This window comes from Oryzias latipes, chromosome 4 (assembly GCF_053564925.1).
Source record: "Oryzias latipes strain Hd-rR chromosome 4, Olatipes_Hd-rR_3.1".
Lineage (NCBI taxonomy): Eukaryota > Metazoa > Chordata > Actinopteri > Beloniformes > Adrianichthyidae > Oryzias > Oryzias latipes.
This window is the reverse complement of record NC_136240.1, coordinates 24,950,633-24,973,104: the sequence shown is the minus strand read 5'-3', so window position 1 is coordinate 24,973,104 and position 22,472 is coordinate 24,950,633. Positions and strand designations below refer to the sequence as shown.

Sequence of the window (22,472 nt, the reverse complement as noted above, 5' to 3'; positions counted from 1 at the left end):
CAATATGCCCGCCATTTTTGTCACACCATAATGTTAAGTTGGGGTTGGGAGGGGCTATAAGACAGTGGGAGCAGGCTTGTGAATTCTTTATCTGTTAAATAAACACAATTTGTAAAAAAATATATATATATATATCATGTATATTGTATGTGTATGTAAATATGTATATATATATGTATACATATATATGTATGTGTATGTATATATGTGTGTATACATAATTATACAATTTGTATAATTCACAGTTGAGCCACTAAAGACAGTTTCTCTATTTTTTCATGTTCTTTCTCCAGGATGTGCCTTCTCCTCCATAAGAACGAAGAGTTCTTGGAGAGATGAAGCTGCTCTGCTGATACAGCTGGACTTGACCAGAGGACAGCGTGTTCATGCTCAGATTATAGAAGTCTGTAGGGGGTGGTGGTGAGGGGGGTGGAAGTTGAGGATGAGCAGCCAAGTGTCAGACCAAACCTCACCTCAAGGAAGCATAAAATCAGCTGCAATAGAGAATCGGTTGCAACAGAATTCATTTTGATGAATTCTGTAGCTTTAGTGCGACTACACGACACACACACAGTATGGAGGCTCAGCAGTTTGATTTTATTTTTTTACTTCCCCCCAATCTGGGGAGAAACTCTTCAGAAAGATGGAAAGACGCGCTCACGACGGCATTCGAGCCCGCTGGAAGGCGTCACACACCACATTCATCACACTTCATAAATCCAGGCATTACTGCACTGACAACACAAACAGCCTAGAAAGTCTGCACTGCAGTGGCTGAACACTGCCCCCTCCTGTCCAACAAAATATAGCTCTGCACTTTCCTTTTCTTTTTTTGTCACACTAGCAGCTTTGTAGTTTTAAAAACAGAATACCAATAAAAATAGAAAAATCCCTTTGTTTTCTTTTTTTCTGACTTCATCAAGTTGCTGGTGCAGCACCTACGGCCTCAGTTTGGCTCGCTCTTGTGGCGCGCCAGGGCGGCCGGCAGCGTCGTCCCACAGGGCCCCTGGAAGTGGAACCTGAGACAGAAGTGGAGACTGAGAAAAGGCTGCAGGGGGAAGCCGCAGACGAGCAAAAATAACGCAAAAAATGACACGTGCTTAAAGTGTGTGGTGGCCGGCGTGTTCTCCATGTTGAATTCAGCAACGGGGACGCCTCTGGCTGCCACCTGGGGGGCAAACATGGCCGCCGGGTACACCACAGATGAGGTGCCGACCTGCAGAGAAACACGTGAGTAACTGACAGCTCCACCAGTAACACTCCCATGAAAACTGTTTTGGGTGTTTTTAAGCATGTTTTTGAAAAATTCTGTCGCAGCAAACACGCCACGATCTCCCTGCTCTGCTTCGCAATGGGAAGGGGAAAAGGAGGCGGGGTTGTTCCACGCCAACAGTCTGTCCTACAACTTTGAGAAAAGGTCTGTAAGTTTTCAACATTTTATGGTGAGAATAACTCATCTATTGTCATTTATTTTTTTAAAGTGGCTACTTGTATTGAAAGAATGCTAAATGTGTTGATAATGAATTCTTTATAATACAGTTACACCATGTTAAAATGTGTGTATTACCTGTAAATTTGAGACAGTGGGTAAATAAGGCAATTAATTTTTTATTCCCTGAACAAGCGTAACAATATTTTTGCATCCTAAGCTAGCATTGTAGACAAAAACTTACCAAATCACCCAACGGATCAATAATAATTTTTATTGTAGATTTTGTCAAAAGGTTTAAAAAGCACAATAAGTCAAAAAATAAAATACATTTTCAGTCAATTTTCTGATGTAGCGAGCTTTACGGGGTTAAAAGACCACCGTGTACACTTTCAAAAGGACTCCAAAGATGTTTAGAGTATTTTTTCAGATTTATTTATACTTTTCTTACTAACACACACTTTTAATGTAACATTAGAAAGAAATAAGCATCTTTAGGAACAAACAGATTCCATCTTCCTGCTTTCACCAGAAAGCCTGACTTAAGCAGAGAATGTGAAGCAAAAACAGAACAGATGAGTCAGAAAAAAATCTAACAGAAGCATTAAAAAACAGGAGAAGAATCGGGGGAGACGAGAAATGGCAAAAATCCATCAGAATATAACTTTTACCTCATAGTAGTACAGTAGTACACCATTTATTTTCAACAATTCTGAGAAATTAATGTCAAAATATATATATATATATATATATATATATATATATATATATATATATATATATATATATATATATATATATATATATATATATATATATATATATATATAGGTTATTTTTCCAAAAAAGTGAACAAAACCTCAACATATTTTGCTGTAAAGGAGCCAAATGCCTGTCTGATTGATATTCAGAGCGTGTGTGGTTGCTATGGCAATATTTTAAATTTATTTATTTATTTATTTTTTAAGGATTCCTAAAGTGGTGTAGGAGGCAAAAGATTACTTCAGAGCCCTTTTCCTTAAAATTAGAAATCAGAAAGTATAGATCAAATTTGATTCAATAGAACTAACAAATAATAGAGAAATATATTTTTAGAAAAATGTTTGATCTCTAATCTGGTCTACACTACTTAGTAACTTAAGTTAAGGGGAATAACCTTGAACACGTGATTTCATTAAAGGAATGTTTTGTCAAAGTAGTCAATCCAGGAAATAATTTACTTCCTGGTAACCTACAATGGAAAAGAAGAACATGATCTGGGACGATTAAACTGCTCAGAGCAACACTGTATTCACACACAAGAGAAGTGAACTTTGAATTTATATTTTGTACAAAATAATCAGAAGAAATGGCCAAAACAGTCAGAAAGCTCCAACAAAAAGTTAATTTTTGACTAAACTGCAAAGCTTTTATAATCGATAATTCAGTGTGTGTCTGTTTCGCATCAATTGATAATGAATAGTACAGAAAAACTAAAGGGAACCCACCACAAGACAGAGATCGCAACTGTCCAACACTTCATGTGAGCGGGAAAGGACGTCTGCGTCCAGAGATTCTCCAAACCACACCACCGCCGGTCTCAGGAGGCCACCACAGCCGGCCCGCTCGCACCTGAAACGCAAAGAAACGGCGTCTCGGCAGATGAAAAAAGCAGAGCGGTGGGAAAAGCAGAGCGGTGAGAAAAGCAGAGCGGCTTACCGCGGCAGCTGCTCCACGGGGATCTGGGCGTCGTGCGTGTTTGGGTCTGGAGCTCTGAGAAGACAGCCAGATGTTACATCGATTCTACTCGAATGCTGCTGGTGTTCCTTCAAAGATGAAGCTCAAATGCAAAATATGGCTCCAGAAACTGATAAAGCAAGACTAATAAAAGTTCATATTTTCTTAAAATGTATTTAAAAAAACTCTGATATCTTGGAGGAGGAGCCAGACATTAAGCTACGTTCACACCAAATATTGTCAAGTGACCACTTCTATGTAAATAGAAGTTATTGTTGATGTGTAACAACACAAGTTTTTACAACCATTTTCAGGCTCTACGTGCAAAACACGCAGCCATTGAACGTGCCTGAAAGGTTAAACCAGGTTCAACTTTGACCAAATATTTTCTTCTTCTGTTTCCTTTGACAACTTCTTTTTTTTTTTTCCCCCCACCATTGTCAGGAAAGCTTACCTGGAGCTGATCTTCTTTTTAAAATATTTTTTTATTTTAATAATTTTTTTTAAAGAATTACAAGTTTCGCAAAGGTCCTTGGGCTGAGAGCTCTCTGTTTACACTCCCTCCCACTAGCTTACAGCCCCTCAAACCCCCAAAATGACTGGATACAAAAATGGGGAGCAATATCATGCTGTCAATTTTTTAAATTAATTTACTATGTATAAAAAATGCTATTTAAATTAAGATTTATTTAAATTTTGAAATTGCAATTTTTTTTTCTGCCAAAACTAACAAACAGTGAAGGAGGGTTTCTTCTTTGTACAAGGCCTGGTAAGGCCTGGAAAATTCTTTAGCTGTTAAATAAACACAATTTTTAAACTCAAAAATAAAAAAAAGTATTAAAATATATTTCAAAAACTAATTATTGGAAAGTGTAAAAACATACTTTTTTTATGTATTACAGCACTTAACAGTGCAAAAGAGAAAAAAAAACATTGTAAAAAAACTGACTGGAAATTTTAATGCCAAGCATAAAAATTGAAAAGTGATGCTTGTAGATTGTTTTTTTAGTAACTTCTTTATTATTTTCTGCTTATTTGTCAGGCCTCGCTCATCTGTTTCAAATGTTGCATTAACTGACAGAGATGCTTTCAGTGTGACATTTGATTTTTGCTGGATCAGATTGCGTTGAGCTGGTTGACATTTGACTGCCTGAACCAGTCATTTTTCTCTGGCATTTTGGCGCCTTAATGCCTGCGATCCATGTTTCTCACAAACAAACTATATTCAAAATATTTGGTCACAAAGGGAGGCTCTCACCCTTTGTCCTTCAGGGCGGGGCAAATGGGGCTCTTGTGGTTGGCCTCCTCGTGACCGCAGCTCAAGCAGCGGGTTTTAAACAAGCTGCCTGTGTGCAAAATGTAACTGAATTTCAGAACTTTATCGCATTCACCTCGAAATAACGACACAGGAAGTCCTCACTCACCGTGGATTTCCAGGATGTTTTTGGAGCCGGCACGGCGGTGGAGTTCGTCGATGTTCTGGGTGATCACCGTTACTTTCCGGCCCTGTTTGCCCAGCCGCTCCTCGCACTCGGCGATGGCCTTGTGAGCGGCGTTGGGATCTTTGGTGAGCATGACCTCACGGCGATAATGGTAGAACTCCCAAACACGGGATGGATTTCCAGAAAAGGCCTCGGGGGTGGCCAGGTCCTGATGCAGGAGGAAAGAAATGGTAAATGGCGTATACTTGTACAGCGCTTTTCTACCTTCCTCAAAGGCCCAAAGCCAAAAGCACACAAAGATATCCAAATAAAGTTTTCAAACTTATTATGGGATGACCACAGGCTCGGTGGCAATTTTGTGGCAAAGTGAGAAATATGTCGATTTTTGCATTTTCCCCCAATATGAGAAAAATAACAGTGTACCTACCAAACTTTCACACACAACCACCACACAATTTCCACTGACGTTTGACTTCAAAGAGAGGCTGCCATCTTATTTTTATTTTATTTTTTAAAGGCACCTTTAGTACCTTCTACAAATTTAAACTCCTCCTGGAGATTTCGCTGTCACCCCCTAACTCCTCGAGCATCATTGGGAAGCTACTGTGGAAAAAAAATGTTGACATTGGGATAAGAAGTTGAACTGAGAGCTCACAAATGTGGCGATCTTTTCTTGCTCGCACATTTAAGTATTGTGAACATTCGTTATATAAAGCCCTGGCTCAAGCTGATCGAATCCGATATTTCATACAATATGAACCTACTAAGAATGTGGCTGTGGTTCACCTCCGTTGTTTCCAAGGAAATCCAAAAGTCTTTTAAAAGTTACACAGACCTGAAGGTGATGGGAGGCAACAAGGGTGAGATGTGAGGGCGGGTAGCGCCTGCACGCCATAAAAAGCTGCTTGCAACTTTACTTTTTCTTATTTTTGAGGTCTTTTGACTCTAAAGTTACAAATTCATCTAAATGTCTAACATTTCAGAAAAAAGCCTGTCAGCCAACATGTCAGAGGGAGGATTATATACACCAACCTTTATTTTGGAGTGTGTTGTTTATATATATATATTTTCAAACAATGACTAAAACTGGGTACAGAGAGAAAGTTTCCCCCAAGATTAACGTCTAGTAAGCTAAGTTTTTGATTATGTGCATTAATAAAATTGTTTCTCCCTTTTTGTTGGTGATGTAATACACATTCGGATGCTTCTTTTGCCCTCAGAAGGCAGATGAGCATCAAGGAATGACGTCTCATGCCTGATTTAGTCTCTATTGTTGTAGTTCTGACCTCAGGTATTGGTACCCACCTGTGCCTGCCACTTCCTCCAAAAGCCTCCAGCACCTCTGAAAGTGGGGACTCCGCTCTCGGCACTCACCCCAGCTCCGGTGAGGATGGCAATGTTTTCAGCTTTGGCAAAAAAGTCCCTGAATGCCGCCAGGTCTACAGAAAAACGCACCCGGACAGTTAGCACGCCCCCCGCCCCCACACAGCCCGGGTTTCTATGTCAGGACGCTGCAACGGAATACCAGAGCTGGGTTTGGCCATCTCTCTGCTTCCAGCCAGTCTTCTTATGCGGGCCTGAGTGCAAGCGTTTACCACGGCTCTGCAGGTGAACTGCCGCAGAATCATCAGCGTCTAAAAATTTGAGAAGAAAGGGGAAAAAAAACCCACAGTGACTTAAAACCGAAATTTAAACTAAATGTCTCCCAACATATATTTCAATGCAAACATTTTGACTTTTCTCTAAGGCTCCCATCTAAGGCCTTGATATTAAAAAAGAAAAAAAGCTCTTACATTTCCTCTAAAAAACAGTTGAGGCTTGTATATATAACTATTATAGAAAAGAATTTATAAGAATTACTACAAAAAAATTTGAACAATTTTTTAATTCAAACATGGTTGCTAGGCAAAATTTCCCATGACAGTCCATTAAAAACTGTCCAAATCCCAAGTTCTTCAGCAGAATGAGTGAACGGGTTCGTGGCGCAGACGCCATCTTTGTTCTAAGACACAATTTTTTTTTCATTTTTTAATAAGGCTTATAATGATTAAGGCTGTCCTACAAAGAGCAGGTCATCCGTGGACAGGAAGTTGGTTTCTGAGTACAAAATAAAACACCGAGTCAAGTTTCAAAATAAATCAACCTTATTTAAGGCGACTTCGTAGCTTTCTCAATACAGGTCTGTTATAGCTGCTTCTGGCATCTCCCCTTTGCAATGGTTTAGTGTATTGTCTAACATTTAAAAAAAAAAAAAAGGTTAGGTTCCAGTTGGTGAAAGGAGTCTTGAAGTTGAGCCACAGCAACTGGACTTAAAATCTTCTTCCTTGAAACGTTTCATCCAAATACCTGGTGAGTGGTTCACCCATTTTCGGTCAAATCTAGTTGTTTAAACCCAGTTGAGCAGCAATAAGAGTAAGAGTCTTTATGAATCTGTTCATGTTTATTGTAATATTTTCTGTCAGAACTGCCTTCTTTAAACTCTGTATCATTCAGTTTCACAATCTTTTGGATTAAAATCTTGCCAATCACACCAGGATAAGATGCAAAAGAGAGTTTAGCTGGCTGTGAATTCCCATATAGAATAAGAGTCACATTGGATACAGCTGTCAGGACCTGGAGGTGTAGGAGCCAAAATGCAGGAAACTGAGTTTGGTGGTAGAAACACAAAGATTTAATAAATAAACTTAAACAGGACAAAAACCATGGAGAAACAAAATGGGGATAAAGCAGATGATCTGATGATGTAGAACTTAAAAGCAGACACGTCTACTCACTGAAGACAATGAACAGAAATGAAGACATCTGTGGAGGATTGATATGATCCTGGAGTGACTGACAGAGGACAGAACATGTCTAAAAACACCACTGAAACACTGAACTAAACTGCAGAATCCTCACAGCAACACTATAATAATAAACAGAAGAGATGAGTCAGAAAAAAATCTAACAAAAGCATTAAAAAACAGGAGAAGAATCGGGGAGGATCAAACTTGACACGTTGATTATGCCTGCAGCACATTGTGTGTCAATATAAAAAGCCTCCAATGATTTATTGTTTTGTCTGCACGTCTATGATGAAGTTAACAACTCATGTTGACAATAATCTGACGTAAAAATGACAATTGTATCACTTTCTGCTATACATGTCTCATAGCTGAGTATTTATCTATTAATTTTACTTAATTTCCATACTTTATAAATTACGGTAAAAGAAAAAAAAAAGTGTGTTGTTGCTCTTTTTCCGACGTTGAGCGCCTGCCCCTACGATCCCGTGCACGTCCCTGGTCGTAGACGTGGAAAAAAAGCTAAATCTGTCAGCACTTTGTGCCAACAATAATCCTAAAGGGTGCACTTTTGTGCGTTTTTGTTTGTTAAAATAGTTCAAACGTTTATGTCCAAGAACTGACGCGGCAGCACACTCCAATGCTAAAGGTTAAGCTAAAGCTAACTAGCTAGCGCAGCTAACGTGGTGCTGATTGGAGTCCTATGAGCGTGAAGGAGGAGCTCTTACCTCTAGAGATAAGAAGACGTCTCTCCTGGGAAATGAGAGTTCAACAGGCAAAGACTTCAGGTTGGATAAAAACTAGGCTGTCAATCAGAAACTCAATAGTTTTCTCCTCATTCAGAGCAGGGGTGTGTTGTGTTGGATCAGCTGGAGTAACGACAGCCAATCACAGCGAAGAGCAAGGTAAACAACAAAAATGGGCTTTCGATCATACCATTTTAGAACCAGCAGGGGGAGCTTTTGCACTGCTGCACACTAAACCAGCATAACCCCGAATGCAGGGGTCACAAACAACCCCCGGCAATAAAAGTATCTACAATGGCCAAACAACCAACTGAACTATGATTGGATGAATATACAGAAAAGCTATAGTTAAAAAAGACTCAAAAACACAAAAGTGATTGTTTAAAAAAGCATTTTAGGTCACAATAAACATTTGTTTACACAGTTTTTCCATGATTTTTGGGGTAAACATACCCATTACAACCCGAAAAAAAATCCTGTTTTTTTTTTTCCCTAGGAATTTTGATCCATCTTCCTAACTCATCATTAGGAAGCAACTTGGAAAAAAATGTTGAATTAGAGATTGTATTTTGAATGGTGTTAGCATGGCGTGCTAGCAAAAGTGTTGTTTCCTTTTTGCTTTTACATTTTTTGCCGGTATATTGTGAAAAATGTAATACACAAATTGTTGGTCCAAGCTGAACCAAACAATATAATATGACTATTTTAGGCTGCACGGTGGCCCATGGTTTAAGTCCGGCTGGGGGACCTGAAACAGAACATCAATGGGGGACTTTTCTGTGTGGAGTTTGCATGTTCTCCCTGTGAACGCGTGGGTTTTCTCCGGGGACTCTGGCTTCCTCCCACCGTCCAAAAACATGCTTAAAGTTAACTATTTACTCTAAATTGTCCATAGGTTTGTGCATGGGTGTGTGATTGTGGCCCTGACATACTGGCAACCTGTCCAGGGTGTCCCCTGCCTTCGGCCGCAAGTGGCCAGGATATGCTCCGGCACCCCCGTGACCCCAAAAAAGACAAAAACGGATTAGAAAATGAATGAATGACTATTTTAAGAATGTAGGCGTAGTTGACAAAAACCTCCGTTGCCAAGGAAATCCGAATATTTACTTTTACCAATTCTTCTAAAAATGGCATTGACGTGTTTGTACCCTTCAGGCAACCGAAAAATAAAATGGTTGCTATGGAGATAAAACCAACAGAAAAGCTGTCATTTTAAACAGTATTTTTTAAAATGAATTTGTCACTTGCACCTTTGACTAGGGCAACAGAGACATTGGAGTGTCAGGCGCCTGAAGTGGCAGGTAGAAAAGGGGCAATCAGAGGTGCAGCGAGAGCAGATAGCACTGCCTGTGGCTTGGTGTTTTTTTTTTTTTTTTTCATCATTTAATTTCAATAAAATTTTAGATTGAGTTATAGATTTGATATAATATAAAGTCAAAGTTTTGTCATTATGTAATCTTTTTATGTATTCTCTCTAGTTTAATCCTGTAATAAAAAACTAAAATAAAAAAATGACCCCCTTCACCTCCCTCTCTCCTTTCACTGCTATCACAAACACACATTCACACAAACACACACACACACGCGCGCGCACACACCCTCCTTCCTGGGCGGTGCAGAAGGGACTGCTGCCGCCTCTCTCCCTCCCTCCCTCGCAGTCCCGCCGGTCGCCTGTGGACTCTGCCCGGCTCGCCGATGATGGCGGCGGCCCCGGAGGAAGAGGTGGACCGCAGACCGATCCGGAGGGTCCGCTCCAAGAGTGACACTCCGTACATTAACGAAGCGCGGATCTCTCTGCACCTCGAGACAGGTGAGGCTTCCGGCCAGCCTGGCGTTTGGGCGTTTTTAGCTGCGTCCATGGGGTTCCCGTGCGGGCTTTCGCTTTCTTTTGGTGTTCTATTTTATTTTTAGTTTGCGGGACACCTCCCACAAACGCATGGACGGACACATGCATGCATGACTCTGATTTTTCATTGTGCAGCATTGACGGCATCAGTTGTGCTCGGCTATTCCCGTTGATTGGAGGCGTCTGCAGCTGCACTGGACGCATGCTAGTGGGTTTTTTTTTCTTCCAGCCAGACTCCGCCTTGACTGTCGGCTGCAGAGAAAATCGTGTGGGAACTCGGCTGTTGCTTTTTTAAACGAGTCTCTCTATACACGTGCAAGGGGGAGTGCGGGAGTCATGCCCGGCCCTACCCGAGCGTGGCTCTCCCGGCATGGGCAGATAGGTTTATGATCCTCCTTTGTTGCCATGGTCACGATGCTTCATCTGCATCTTGGTGCTGCCCTGCAGCCGCAGCTGCAGTCGGTCTCCGGATTCGCTTGATCACACCGCAACTCAAAACGTGGGAGCGGAGCTGTCCACAGTGTGTGGTGCTGAAGGGTCCACGAGTGGAGCACGCAAGACGAGCCGAGGCGGAAGGGTGGGGGGCATCTACTCACATGATAATTCATACAGATCCCTGGACTTGGCATTCCAAAAAAACATTTAAATTGCTACCTCAAACTATTAGTTTGTGGCCACAATTTTATATTTTGTGGACACAAATGAGCATTTTAGTATTGTCCTTTTCTTGTTTGTGCTGAATTGTAGTGGCAAAATACAAATTTGTGTGAAGTTTGTGCACTAAATGCTAACTTGTGCCTAGAAAACAATTGTTTGTGCCCACAAAATGCTAATTTGTGTTTACGAAATACTAGTTTTTGACCACAAAATACTCATATTTGTGTACAAAGCCAACAAATTGCTAATTTGTACACACAAAAGGCTAAATTGTGCCCATAAATTGCTAATTTGTGCACACAAAATGCTAAATTGTGCCAACAAAATGCTCATTTGTGCACACAAAAGGCCAGGTTGTGCCTGCAAAATCTAATTTGTCCACACAAAATGCTCATTTCTTCTTTCTCTTTCGGCTTTTCCCATCAGGGGTCGCCACAGCGAATCATCCTTTTCCACCTCACTCTATCATGAACATCTTCTACCCTAACGTTAGCAAACTTCATGTCCTCTGTTAAGACATCCATATATCTCCTCTTTGGCCGTCCTCTTGCCCTCCTGCCAGGCAGCTCCATCTCCAACATCCTTCTACCAATATATCCACTATCCCTCCTCTGAACATGTCCAAACCATCTCAGTCTGGCTTCTCTGACTTTGTCGCTAACACAAGCAACATGAGCCGTCCCTCTGATGTACTCGTTCCTTATCCTGTCTAACCTGGTCACTCCTAAGGAGAACCTCAACATCTTCATCTCCGCTACCTCCATCTCAGCCTCTTGTCTCTGTCTCACTGCTACCGTCTCTAACCCATAGAGCAGAGCTGGTCTCACCACTGTCTTGTACACCTTTCCTTTGAGTCTTGCTGGCACTCTTCTGTCACACAACACTCCTGACACTTTCCTCCAACCGCTCCAACCTGCCTGCACTCGCCTCTTCACCTCTTTTCCACAATCCCCATCACACTGAACTGTTGACCCCAAGTACTTAAACTCCTGCACCTTCTTCACCTCAGTCCCCTGTAACCTGTAAAATCGTGTGGGAACTCGGCTGTTGCTTTTTTAAACGAGTCTCTCTATACACGTGCAAGGGGGAGTGCGGGAGTCATGCCCGGCCCTACCCGAGCGTGGCTCTCCCGGCATGGGCAGATAGGTTTATGATCCTCCTTTGTTGCCATGGTCACGATGCTTCATCTGCATCTTGGTGCTGCCCTGCAGCCGCAGCTGCAGTCGGTCTCCGGATTCGCTTGATCACACCGCAACTCAAAACGTGGGAGCGGAGCTGTCCACAGTGTGTGGTGCTGAAGGGTCCACGAGTGGAGCACGCAAGACGAGCCGAGGCGGAAGGGTGGGGGGCATCTACTCACATGATAATTCATACAGATCCCTGGACTTGGCATTCCAAAAAAACATTTAAATTGCTACCTCAAACTATTAGTTTGTGGCCACAATTTTATATTTTGTGGACACAAATGAGCATTTTAGTATTGTCCTTTTCTTGTTTGTGCTGAATTGTAGTGGCAAAATACAAATTTGTGTGAAGTTTGTGCACTAAATGCTAACTTGTGCCTAGAAAACAATTGTTTGTGCCCACAAAATGCTAATTTGTGTTTACGAAATACTAGTTTTTGACCACAAAATACTCATATTTGTGTACAAAGCCAACAAATTGCTAATTTGTACACACAAAAGGCTAAATTGTGCCCATAAATTGCTAATTTGTGCACACAAAATGCTAAATTGTGCCAACAAAATGCTCATTTGTGCACACAAAAGGCCAGGTTGTGCCTGCAAAATCTAATTTGTCCACACAAAATGCTCATTTCTTCTTTCTCTTTCGGCTTTTCCCATCAGGGGTCGCCACAGCGAATCATCCTTTTCCACCTCACTCTATCATGAACATCTTCTACCCTAACGTTAGCAAACTTCATGTCCTCTGTTAAGACATCCATATATCTCCTCTTTGGCCGTCCTCTTGCCCTCCTGCCAGGCAGCTCCATCTCCAACATCCTTCTACCAATATATCCACTATCCCTCCTCTGAACATGTCCAAACCATCTCAGTCTGGCTTCTCTGACTTTGTCGCTAACACAAGCAACATGAGCCGTCCCTCTGATGTACTCGTTCCTTATCCTGTCTAACCTGGTCACTCCTAAGGAGAACCTCAACATCTTCATCTCCGCTACCTCCATCTCAGCCTCTTGTCTCTGTCTCACTGCTACCGTCTCTAACCCATAGAGCAGAGCTGGTCTCACCACTGTCTTGTACACCTTTCCTTTGAGTCTTGCTGGCACTCTTCTGTCACACAACACTCCTGACACTTTCCTCCAACCGCTCCAACCTGCCTGCACTCGCCTCTTCACCTCTTTTCCACAATCCCCATCACACTGAACTGTTGACCCCAAGTACTTAAACTCCTGCACCTTCTTCACCTCAGTCCCCTGTAACCTAACGCTTCTACCTTGATCCCTCTCGTTCAGACACATGTATTCTGTCTTACTACGACTGACCTTCATACCTCTTCTTTCCAGAGCAAACCTCCACCTCTCTAGCTGTTCCTCCACCTGCTCTCTACTCTCACTGCAAATTACAATGTCATCCGCAAACATCATTGTCCAGGGAGATTCCTGTCTTACCTCGTCTGTCAGCCTGTCCATCAGCATAGCAAACAAAAAAGGACTCAAAGCTGATCCTTGGTGTAGTCCCACCTCCACCTTGAACTCCTCTGTCTGACCTACAGCACATCTCACCACCGTCATACTTCTCTCATACATGTCCTGAACTACTCTGACATACTTCTCTGCCACTCCAGACGACCTCATACAGTACCACAGCTCCTCCCTCGGCACCCTGTCATACGCCTTCTCTAAATCTACGAACACACAATGCAGCTCCTTCTGACCTTCTCTGTACTTTTCCATCAACATTCTCAAAGCAAAAATGGCATCAGTGGTGCTCTTACGGGGCATGAAACCATACTGCTGCTCACAAATCTCCACCTTCTTCCTAAGCCTGGCTTCCACTACTCTTTCCCACAGCTTCATTGTGTGGCTCATCAACTTTATTCCTCTATAGTTGCTGCAGTTCTGCATGTCACCCTTGTTCTTAAAGATCGGGACCAGAACGCTTCTCCTCCATTCCTCAGGCATCTTCTCACTCTCTAAAATCCTATTGAACAACCTTGTTAGAAATTCCACTGCTGTCTCTCCTAAGCACTTCCATACCTCCACAGGTACGTCATCAGGACCAACGGCCTTTCCACTCTTCATCCTTTTCAGAGCCTTCCTAACCTCATCCTTTCCAATCTCTGCTACTTCCTGCTCCACAACAACCACATCTTCCTCCCTTCTTTCCCTGTCATTTTCCTCGTTCATCAGCTCCTCAAAATACTCCTTCCATCTTTTCTGTACACTCTCTTGGGTTGTTAGCACCTTTCCATCTCTGTCCTTAATCACCCTTATCTGTTGCACGTCCTTCCCATCTCTGTCTCTCTGTCTGGCTAGCCTGTACAAGTCCTTCTCTCCTTCCTTTGTGTCTAACCTGTCATAAAGCTCATCGTAAGCTTTCTGTTTGGCCTTTGCCACCTCTCTCTTCACTCTACGCTGCGCTTCCTTGTACTCCTGTCTACCTTCCTCAGTCCTTTCTACATCCCACTTCCTTTTAGCCAACCTCTTCCTCTGGACGCATTCCTGTACTTCCTCATTCCACCACCAAGTCTCTTTACCGTCTTTCCTCTTTCCAGATGACACACCTAGCACCTTCCTACCTGTTTCCCTGATAGTTTCTGCTGTAGTTTCCCAGTCATCTGGAAGCTCATCCTGACCACCCAGGCCCTGCCTCAACTTCTGCCTAAATTCCTCACAAGTTTCTTCATTCTGTAGCTTCCACCACTTGGTCTTCTTTTCTGTTTTCCCTATCTTCTTCTTCCTGACCTCCAGAGTCATCTTACACACCACCATGCGGTGCTGTCTGGCTACACTCTCTCCTACCACCACTTTGCAGTCATTAACCTCTCTCAAATGACCTCGTCTACATAGGATGTAGTCCACCTGAGTACTCCTACCTCCACTTCTGTATGTCACTCTATGTTCCTCTCTCTTCTGGAAGTAAGTGTTGACTACAGCCATTTCCATCCTCTTCGCAAAGTCCACCACCATCTGTCCCTCCAGATTCCTTTCCTTCACACCAAACCTGCCCATCACCTCCTCATCACCTCTGTTGCCCTCACCAACATGCCCATTAAAGTCTGCTCCAATAACAACTCTCTCTCCTCTGGGAAAACTCTCTATGACCTCATCCAACACACTCCAGAATCTCTCCTTCACTTCTAACTCACAGCCAACCTGTGGCGCATACCCACTGACTACATTCACCATCACCCCTTCAATTTCTAACTTTAGGCTCATCATCCTGTCTGAGACTCTTTTCACCTCTAGAACACTGTTTACAAACTCCCCCTTCAGAATCACTCCTACCCCGTTTCTCTTCCTATCAACACCATGATAGAAAAGTTTGTATCCTCCTCCAATACTACGTGCCTTGCTGCCCTTCCACCTTGTCTCCTGCACACACAGTACATCTACCTTCCTTCTCTCCATCATGTCTGCAAGCTCTCTGCCTTTCCCTGTCATTGTGCCAACGTTAAGAGTCCCTATTCTCAAACCTATGTTCCTGCCTTTTCCCTTCTCTCTCTGGCAACGGACCCTTCTGCCTCCCCTCTTTCTTCGACCAACAGTAGTCAAATTTCCACCGACACCCTGTAGGTTAACAGCATCGGTGGCGGTCGTTGTTAACCCGGGCCTCGACCGATCCGGTATGTCTAAAGTGTTGTGGATGATTCGCATGGTTATTTTGGCAATTTTTACGCCGGATGCCCTTCCTGACGCAACCCTCTCTATTTATCCGGGCTTGGGACCGGCACAGAAGTTACTGGCTTGCAACCCCTGTGGCTAGATTACACAAAATGCTCATTTGTTCTCATAAATTGCTAGATTTCAAGCACAAAAAGGAAATCAAATCAAATCAACCTTTATTTATATAGCACTTTTCGAACACATGTCACTCAAAGTGCTTTGCTTAGAATATAATAAAAATTTAAAAACAAAATGACAAGACAAACAATGCCGACAACCCCCCCCCCCCCACACACACACACACACCAAGTTTTGAAGACATGTCCACATCAGTGACCCCCCACCAAAGTTCACGGAGTACACTACCACAGGACGCCCCAGATCCGATCGAAAGAGTTAGAGACCCGGGAGATCCCATTGCAGCGACCCCGTTCACTGAGAAGGGTCAGTCACCGATGTAGAGGATCCCTCAGAGGAAAACACTGGAGTTACAAATAAAATGTAAAATTAAAATATATTTATAAGATGATCAAGAAACAAATAATTACATAAAACCTTGATAGACATATAAAATGGTAAGTGTGACTAAAAAATTAAAAATAAATAAATAAAATAAATACAAATAAATAAATAAATATATATACATACACATATAAAACTAGTAAAAAGAGAAAATAAATAATTAAAATATTAAAAAAAAATCCTAAAATTCAACTAAAAGCTAGATTAAAAAGGTAGGTTTTAATGCTTCCTTTCAAAACATGAACAGTCTCTGCGGTCCTGAGGCTCTCTGGGAGGCTGTTCCCCAGGCGAGGTCCGTTGTAACAAAATGAGGCCTCACCGTATGTTTTTGTTCTAACTTTTTGTTTAACCAAAAGGCCGGTATCAGAGGACCTCAGGGTCAGCCAGGGCTCATACTTTAAAATCAAATCAGACCAACATGAAGGCCCGAGACCATAAAAACATTTATTATCCAATAAAAGAACTTTAAAATCAAACCTGAAGCGCACTGGGAACCAATGCAGCGATTTTAAAATCGGTGTAATGTGTTACCGCCCCCTGGTCCTCGTCAATACGCGAGCTGCTGAATTTTGCAGACGTTGAAGGTTTGATATCCTTGTTCTGGGAAGACCAGAGAGCAGGGCATTAGCATGCATTAGCACCTCTGTGCTGGGAAAAGAGAGAAATGGGCGGACTCTGGCAATATTTTTCAGATAATAAAATCCTGTTTTCCTGATATTTTTTTAAATTTGTGGTATAAAATTAACCTCTGAGTCAAAAATAACACCCAGTTTTCTCTCACACTGAGCAGTTTTGTAATTCTTTATTTTAGATAAAAATATCTCTCTCTTGTCTTCAGAACCGATCACTAAAACCCCTATTTTAGTGAAATGTTTATGTCTGCACATAAAATGCTATATTGTGCAGACAAAATTATGATTTGGTGAACAAAATACCAATCTGTCCACACAAAAATGCTCACTGTGCACACAAAACACTAATTTGCAAAATGCTAATTTGTGCCCACATAATATTCATTTCTGCACACAAAATGCTAATTTGCTTGCACGTATTGCTAATTTGTTTGCACAAGTTGCTAATTTCCATGCACAAAATACTAATGTGTGCTCATTAAATGTTTATATCTGTACAAAATAGCATTTTATGTGCAGACAAAATGCTTAATTGGGTCTCACAAAATGCTTATTTTTGCTAACAAAATGCTAATTTGTGCACACAAAAGGGCAAGTTGTGCCTGCAAAAACTAATTTGTGCCAGCATAATGCTAATTCGTGCCCACATAATATTAATTTGTCCACACAGAATGCTTATTTGTTCTCATAAATTGCTAGATTTCAAGCACAAAAAGGAAATGTTTATGTCTGCACATAAAATGCTATTTTGTGCAGACAAAATGCAGATTTGGTGAAGAAAATACCAATCTGTGCACACAAAAATGCTCACTGTGCACACAAAACACTAATTTGTTTGCACAAATTGCTAATTTGTTGCACAAATTGATAATTTCCATGCTCATTAAATGTTTATATCTGCACATAAAAGCTATTTTGTGCAGACAAAATGGTTATATGTGCCCACAAAATGCTAATTTGTGCACACAAAATAATATGCGGCCACAATAAGTCTGAGGGAACCGTATTTATTTTAACTTTTTTTCAATGTCATGTCCAGGGCTCCATGCATATGTACTGGATGACGTTTGATCAATGCCTACTACCACCTCCTCTGGAACTGGCTGACTTGACAGTCACATGTACAGCTGCTGCTTGATTGAAAAAGTATCCCATTGTTGTTCTGTATTCCATCATTGTCCTCCTAAACATCCTTCTTCACACGGCAATCTGAAGGGATTATTTCTGTGAAACTAATCTGAATGAGATCAGTAGTTACTGCTAGTCTACTATGACGCTCAGATGGCTCAGACCTTCATGACTCATGATGATCCTGTCCACACACTCTAAGTCTCTCAGCTTTTCTCGGGGTTATACCTTTCCATCAAATGTATTGTTAAAATCAGCTCAACGATACTTTTACTGTTATTTAATTGCACAGTTATGGGCTTTGAATGTAAATATTTCTTCACACCTGAGGGGCCTAGTGATAGAGGGTCCGCCCTGAGGCTGGGCAATTATGAGTTTAAACCCACGTCTGGGTCATACCAAAAACTCTCCCCTTGATTCTCAGTATTAATGGGTTAGATTAGGGGGTTAATCCACCAAATGGTTCCTAAATGCTGCTGTGACAGCTTCCCTAGGGGAATGGTGAAATATGGAGAACAAATGTCACCACTTTTACTCAATTTAAACTGTGTCAAAGTGTTCTTCGGGATTGTGGAAGATCTTTTTCCTTTGTCTTTTAGAATGAGTGATAGAAAAACTACCGTATTCTTTAAGTTGTTTTGACAATATTTACAAAGGATTTCTGAAAGTTAACAAGTAAAATTAAAAAAGACAAAATCAGAAAAAGTTTGACATCTGTTTTAAAATGTCTTTGGCTAAAGCTAGTATTTATACTTACGTCAGAGCAACAATAAAGTAGTTGGAATTATTAAGCAATGTTTTCATTTTCTTTTTTAAAAAAGTTTTTTCTGAAAATATGTTTTCTGACTTTTGTAACATTTGACATTATTCAGCTTTTTCTATCTTTTTTTACAACACTTAAGCAAGTAGCTAAGCTGCCATGTTGACTCAAGACAGTGCTAAACAAACGGTTCAGCATCTTTTGAGCTATCTTACACTCCAACTAATTTAGTGTTCCTTTTTTAAATATATATGATGCATTTAGTTCACTTAGCATATTATTTCCTTTTTTTGTTTTTTTTTTCAAAGTTGTTTTTCGATAAATGTTAATGTTTTGATAAGAAATTACTTATTTATGATGTTTTACATTTTCCGATATCTTTTTATGTCTTATAGCATAGTTTAGCATTGATTAGCTTTAAGCTATTTAGCACATTTTCTTTTGATAAAAATGCGAGCATTTCTTTACCTTTAGGTGATTTTTATAGCTTTCTTAAAAATTCTTGAGAATTTGCATCGTTTGGATTGTTTTTTCTTTCTACTTTACACTTTTAACACCAAAATCTAACTTTAATCACTGAGTTTACTTCCTTTTTTGACTTTGTAGAGTTGTTGATTTTTCTGTTGGCTGTGATAGTCATTCTTGAAGAAATACACAAACTTTAATCAGTTTTTAAATTATTTTTAGATTTTATGTAGCAAGTGTCTCGCTAGCTCGCTCATTGTAGAGGTGCACTTAGCTAAATCAGAGCAGAAACAGAGCAAAAACAAACCAGGCACAGCTAGCAAATCCCAGAAAGGAAAATATTCCTTCATACTCCATCTAGCATTCTTTTTTAAATGTCCTTCCTTTTCTCTTTTCCTCCCTTTTTTTTCAAATGTAAACCAATGTGCCCACCCACCCCCTTCATATAATTCAAATCTCTGTTTGTTTGTTTCCGTTTTGCAAAACCCACTCCTCTCTGTGAAGTGTGTCACAGTTCATGTGTGACAAATTGTCATAATGTGTTCAGCACGCCTCCTCTCTCGGCAGCGTGTGGGAGGTGGCTTGGAGTAGTAAACCTGGGTTTTCACGGCGGCTTGTTGCTTTCTTTAGCCACATTCTGGAAAAAAAATTAACAGCTGGTAATGGTCTGAATGGCCTTCTCAAAAGTGTTTCTGAGAGATCATTTGAGGTTTTTGTCATGCACATCCTGAAGTTAGTGACATTAATAAATGACAAAATTGTTTTAAACATAAAGTTGAGTACTTTTAAAACTCTTATTTCAGTTTTTTTTTAATTATCTTATATTTTGAAGGTGGGAAAGAAACGGTAAAGGCTGGTAAAATAGTTTCCTTTTCTTTCTTTTTGACTTATCGTTTTGTGTTGACCAAATGTTGACTAATGTGACCACCAAGGTTATTGTAGTTAACGAAAACGAACAAGAAAAACTAAAACTAGAACTGAAAAAACATTTTCGTTAACTGAAATAAAAATAAAAACGAGAGTTTTAAAAAAACGAAAACTAACTAAAACTGTTTTGTTGTGTGTATAAAACTAACTGAAACTAACTAATATTAACCCCAAAAAATACTTCGTTTTCGTCTTTGTTAATACATAAGTCTTTTGGGTTGAAATAAAGTCTATTTTCTTCACCCTGCTAGTTTTACTGTGTATCTTCTGAACCTTACGGCATCACGTAGTCTGTGACGTCACATGATGTCTGTCGGACACTGCCGGCTAGCGTTGTCATAGACATTTACATGAGCGTGATGGCTGCATTAAAAGTTGGGAGAAAGCGGGAGAGTCCTATTTGGGACTTTTTTGAATATAACAGCGTCGAAAACTAAAGTAAGTGCCTTGTAGTCGAAGCAGGAGACAACATTTGTGGAATGCTCCTCAAAGGGAAAAACCCTACGAATCTAAAAGTACATTTAAAAAGCGCACACAACAACGCAAATCAACAGTACCTAGACAAGCTAGCCTGTCGCCCGCCCTCCCCCGAAAAAGAAGCCAGAGCAGATAACGTAATGCTGTTATCGGCTGTAGTATTTTAATTTAAGGATGCTTGTCCTCTGAATAATAGGTGTTTCAAAATGTATCTTTGATTGAGTTTTTATCATACAATACTTATTCTGGTGATTTTGAATCATGCACCTGACAAATATCCTAATTTACAAAAAAAAGAAGAAGAAAAAACTAACACTAAAACTAATAAAAACTAAACTAAAACGAAGCAATTTCAAAAAAAATAAAAACTAGTAAAGCAGCCTCTAAAAACTAATTAAAACTAAATAAATTTAAAAACAAAAATTCAAAACTAAATAAAAACTAAAACTAATAAAAAATCCGAAACTATTATAACCTTGGTGACCACTGATATTACACTACTCACAATAAGTCTGGGATAGTATTATTTACAATACTGCTTTTCCAATTTGTCTGAATTTTAATGGAATACATAGTAGGTCCCCCAGAATTTAAGGTGATAATAAAGACGGCCCTAAATAGTAAAAATTGACCATGTCGATAGTGGGTATTTCTACCATTTGCCGCCATGACAGCCAGCTTGACAGTGACGTCTTGTTCTCCTCACTCATCTCATGATGTTTTTTTGAGGCAATGCGTTCCACTCTTCTACAAGTGCTAGATGCAGTTCTGCTAGGTCACTTGGGGGTGGGGTACGATCCTCCAGTGTCTGCTTCTGCTGGTCCCAGATGTGCTCTATGGGGTTCAGGTCAAAAGACATTGCTGGTTATATCATATGAGATATTCCCACTTTTTGAAGTTAAGCTGTAATAATTTTGGTAGGATGTGGTGGAGCATTGTCGTCTGTGAACAGAAAGTTGAGGGTGTGTTGGTGGAATTGGGGAATGATGATGGGTTCTGTGTAGATAATAATGTGCAGTGATTAGCCCATCTACAATAACCAAATTGGTTTTGCGTTGACTGGTGATGCTGGTCCATACTGTTGCACTTCTTCAACCAAAACACGTATTGCTCACCTTTGCCTTCTCCAGCAATGCTGACGACCATCGTTTCTGACCAGACACTCATCTGTGAACAGGACGGTAGACCGTTGCTGCTTTGTCTAGGTCACATGGTCGTGTGCCCACTGTAAATGTCCATGGCAATGACTCACCTGCAACAGTTTAATGTTTAATGGAAACTCTAATACCCCTCACATCATTTAAACTTGGGTTCTTAAATGCACATTTATCTTGTGGTGTTCACACTGGTCAAGCAGGGAGGGGCTGCTTCTTCTTTTTTCTACTATGTACCAGCACATTTTTGTCACCTACAGCAGGAAGAAGCTTGGTGAAAATGTTAAAAGTGGTACAAATTTGGGGAATCTTGCTTGTTGAAGGCTTTTTCTTTCGCAGCTCCATTCTGACATATGTCGCATAATTGTCATATAATTCAGACACAAACTGCCATTATTAATTTCTCCTCCGTGATCAATTTTCAAATCGTTGGCACTTCCATGAAAGAAAAGGGGCGCCATCCACCTGGTTTAACTTTTAATGCATGTTCAATGTCCACTTATTGTGGGTAGTCTAATTATGAAACATACTGATTCCTGCAGTGTCATACTGATAAAAAAAAAAGTATTTCACCCAATTTCTGACAGTATTTTGAATGTTTGCAACTTCTCCTGCTTTTTTGGTTCATTTTGCCTCTGCAGTCTTTCCCAGAAATACTGAGACGCATGAGAGCGGTTTGAATGGATGTGAGCTGACACCAACAGGGCTTAAGAAAGAGGAGGGGGGGCAGGAGGAGTCTGAGGATGAGGACGGTTTGGCAAGATGAAGCCATGAGGGTTGGCAGCTGGAAAAAAGATCTGGGATTGGACGGGGTCTGTGAAAATATGGTGGGAACGTTGCACACGAACCGTCTCTCACGGCTTTTTTGAGCAACTCTCTTGTCATAAGCTCGTGCATTAACACGGCTACCAATCTGCCTTAAGCGGCGCATGGTGTCAAATC

General features: G+C 40.8%; 2 protein-coding genes and 1 long non-coding RNA gene across 4 annotated transcripts in view; 2 read left to right on the top strand and 1 right to left on the bottom strand.

Moving 5' to 3' along the window:
* Positions 1-576: 576 nt before the first annotated feature.
* Positions 577-8,311, bottom strand: LOC101162440 (NAD-dependent protein deacylase sirtuin-5, mitochondrial). Of its 2 annotated transcripts, XM_078946148.1 has the most exons (10): positions 8,099-8,236; positions 7,362-7,419; positions 6,113-6,221; positions 5,893-6,026; positions 4,570-4,795; positions 4,404-4,491; positions 3,128-3,181; positions 2,917-3,040; positions 1,101-1,216; positions 577-1,019 (listed from the first exon to the last, which is right to left on the bottom strand). In XM_078946148.1, exons 3-10 carry the CDS (start codon positions 6,213-6,215, stop codon positions 947-949), a joined length of 918 nt encoding a protein of 305 aa, XP_078802274.1. In that variant the 5' UTR covers positions 6,216-6,221; positions 7,362-7,419; positions 8,099-8,236; the 3' UTR covers positions 577-946. The 2 variants fall into 2 exon arrangements, with proteins under 2 accessions (XP_078802274.1, XP_004068175.1); XM_004068127.3 differs by lacking the exon at positions 7,362-7,419 and having other exon boundaries at positions 8,099-8,311.
* On the top strand, positions 1,091-3,030 carry LOC144991920 (uncharacterized). Its single transcript, XR_013655599.1, has 3 exons — positions 1,091-1,230; positions 1,318-1,417; positions 2,892-3,030. It is a non-coding gene; the product is annotated as an uncharacterized LOC144991920 (long non-coding RNA).
* A 1,393-nt stretch (positions 8,312-9,704) lies between the features above and the next one.
* The window catches only part of phactr1 (phosphatase and actin regulator 1), a 43,234-nt gene continuing 30,466 nt past the window's right edge, over positions 9,705-22,472 (top strand). The window contains exon 1 of the mRNA XM_023954393.2: positions 9,705-9,926. Within this exon, the coding sequence (XP_023810161.1) occupies positions 9,812-9,926 (115 nt within the window). The 5' untranslated portion in view covers positions 9,705-9,811. The remainder of the gene's footprint in view (positions 9,927-22,472) is intronic.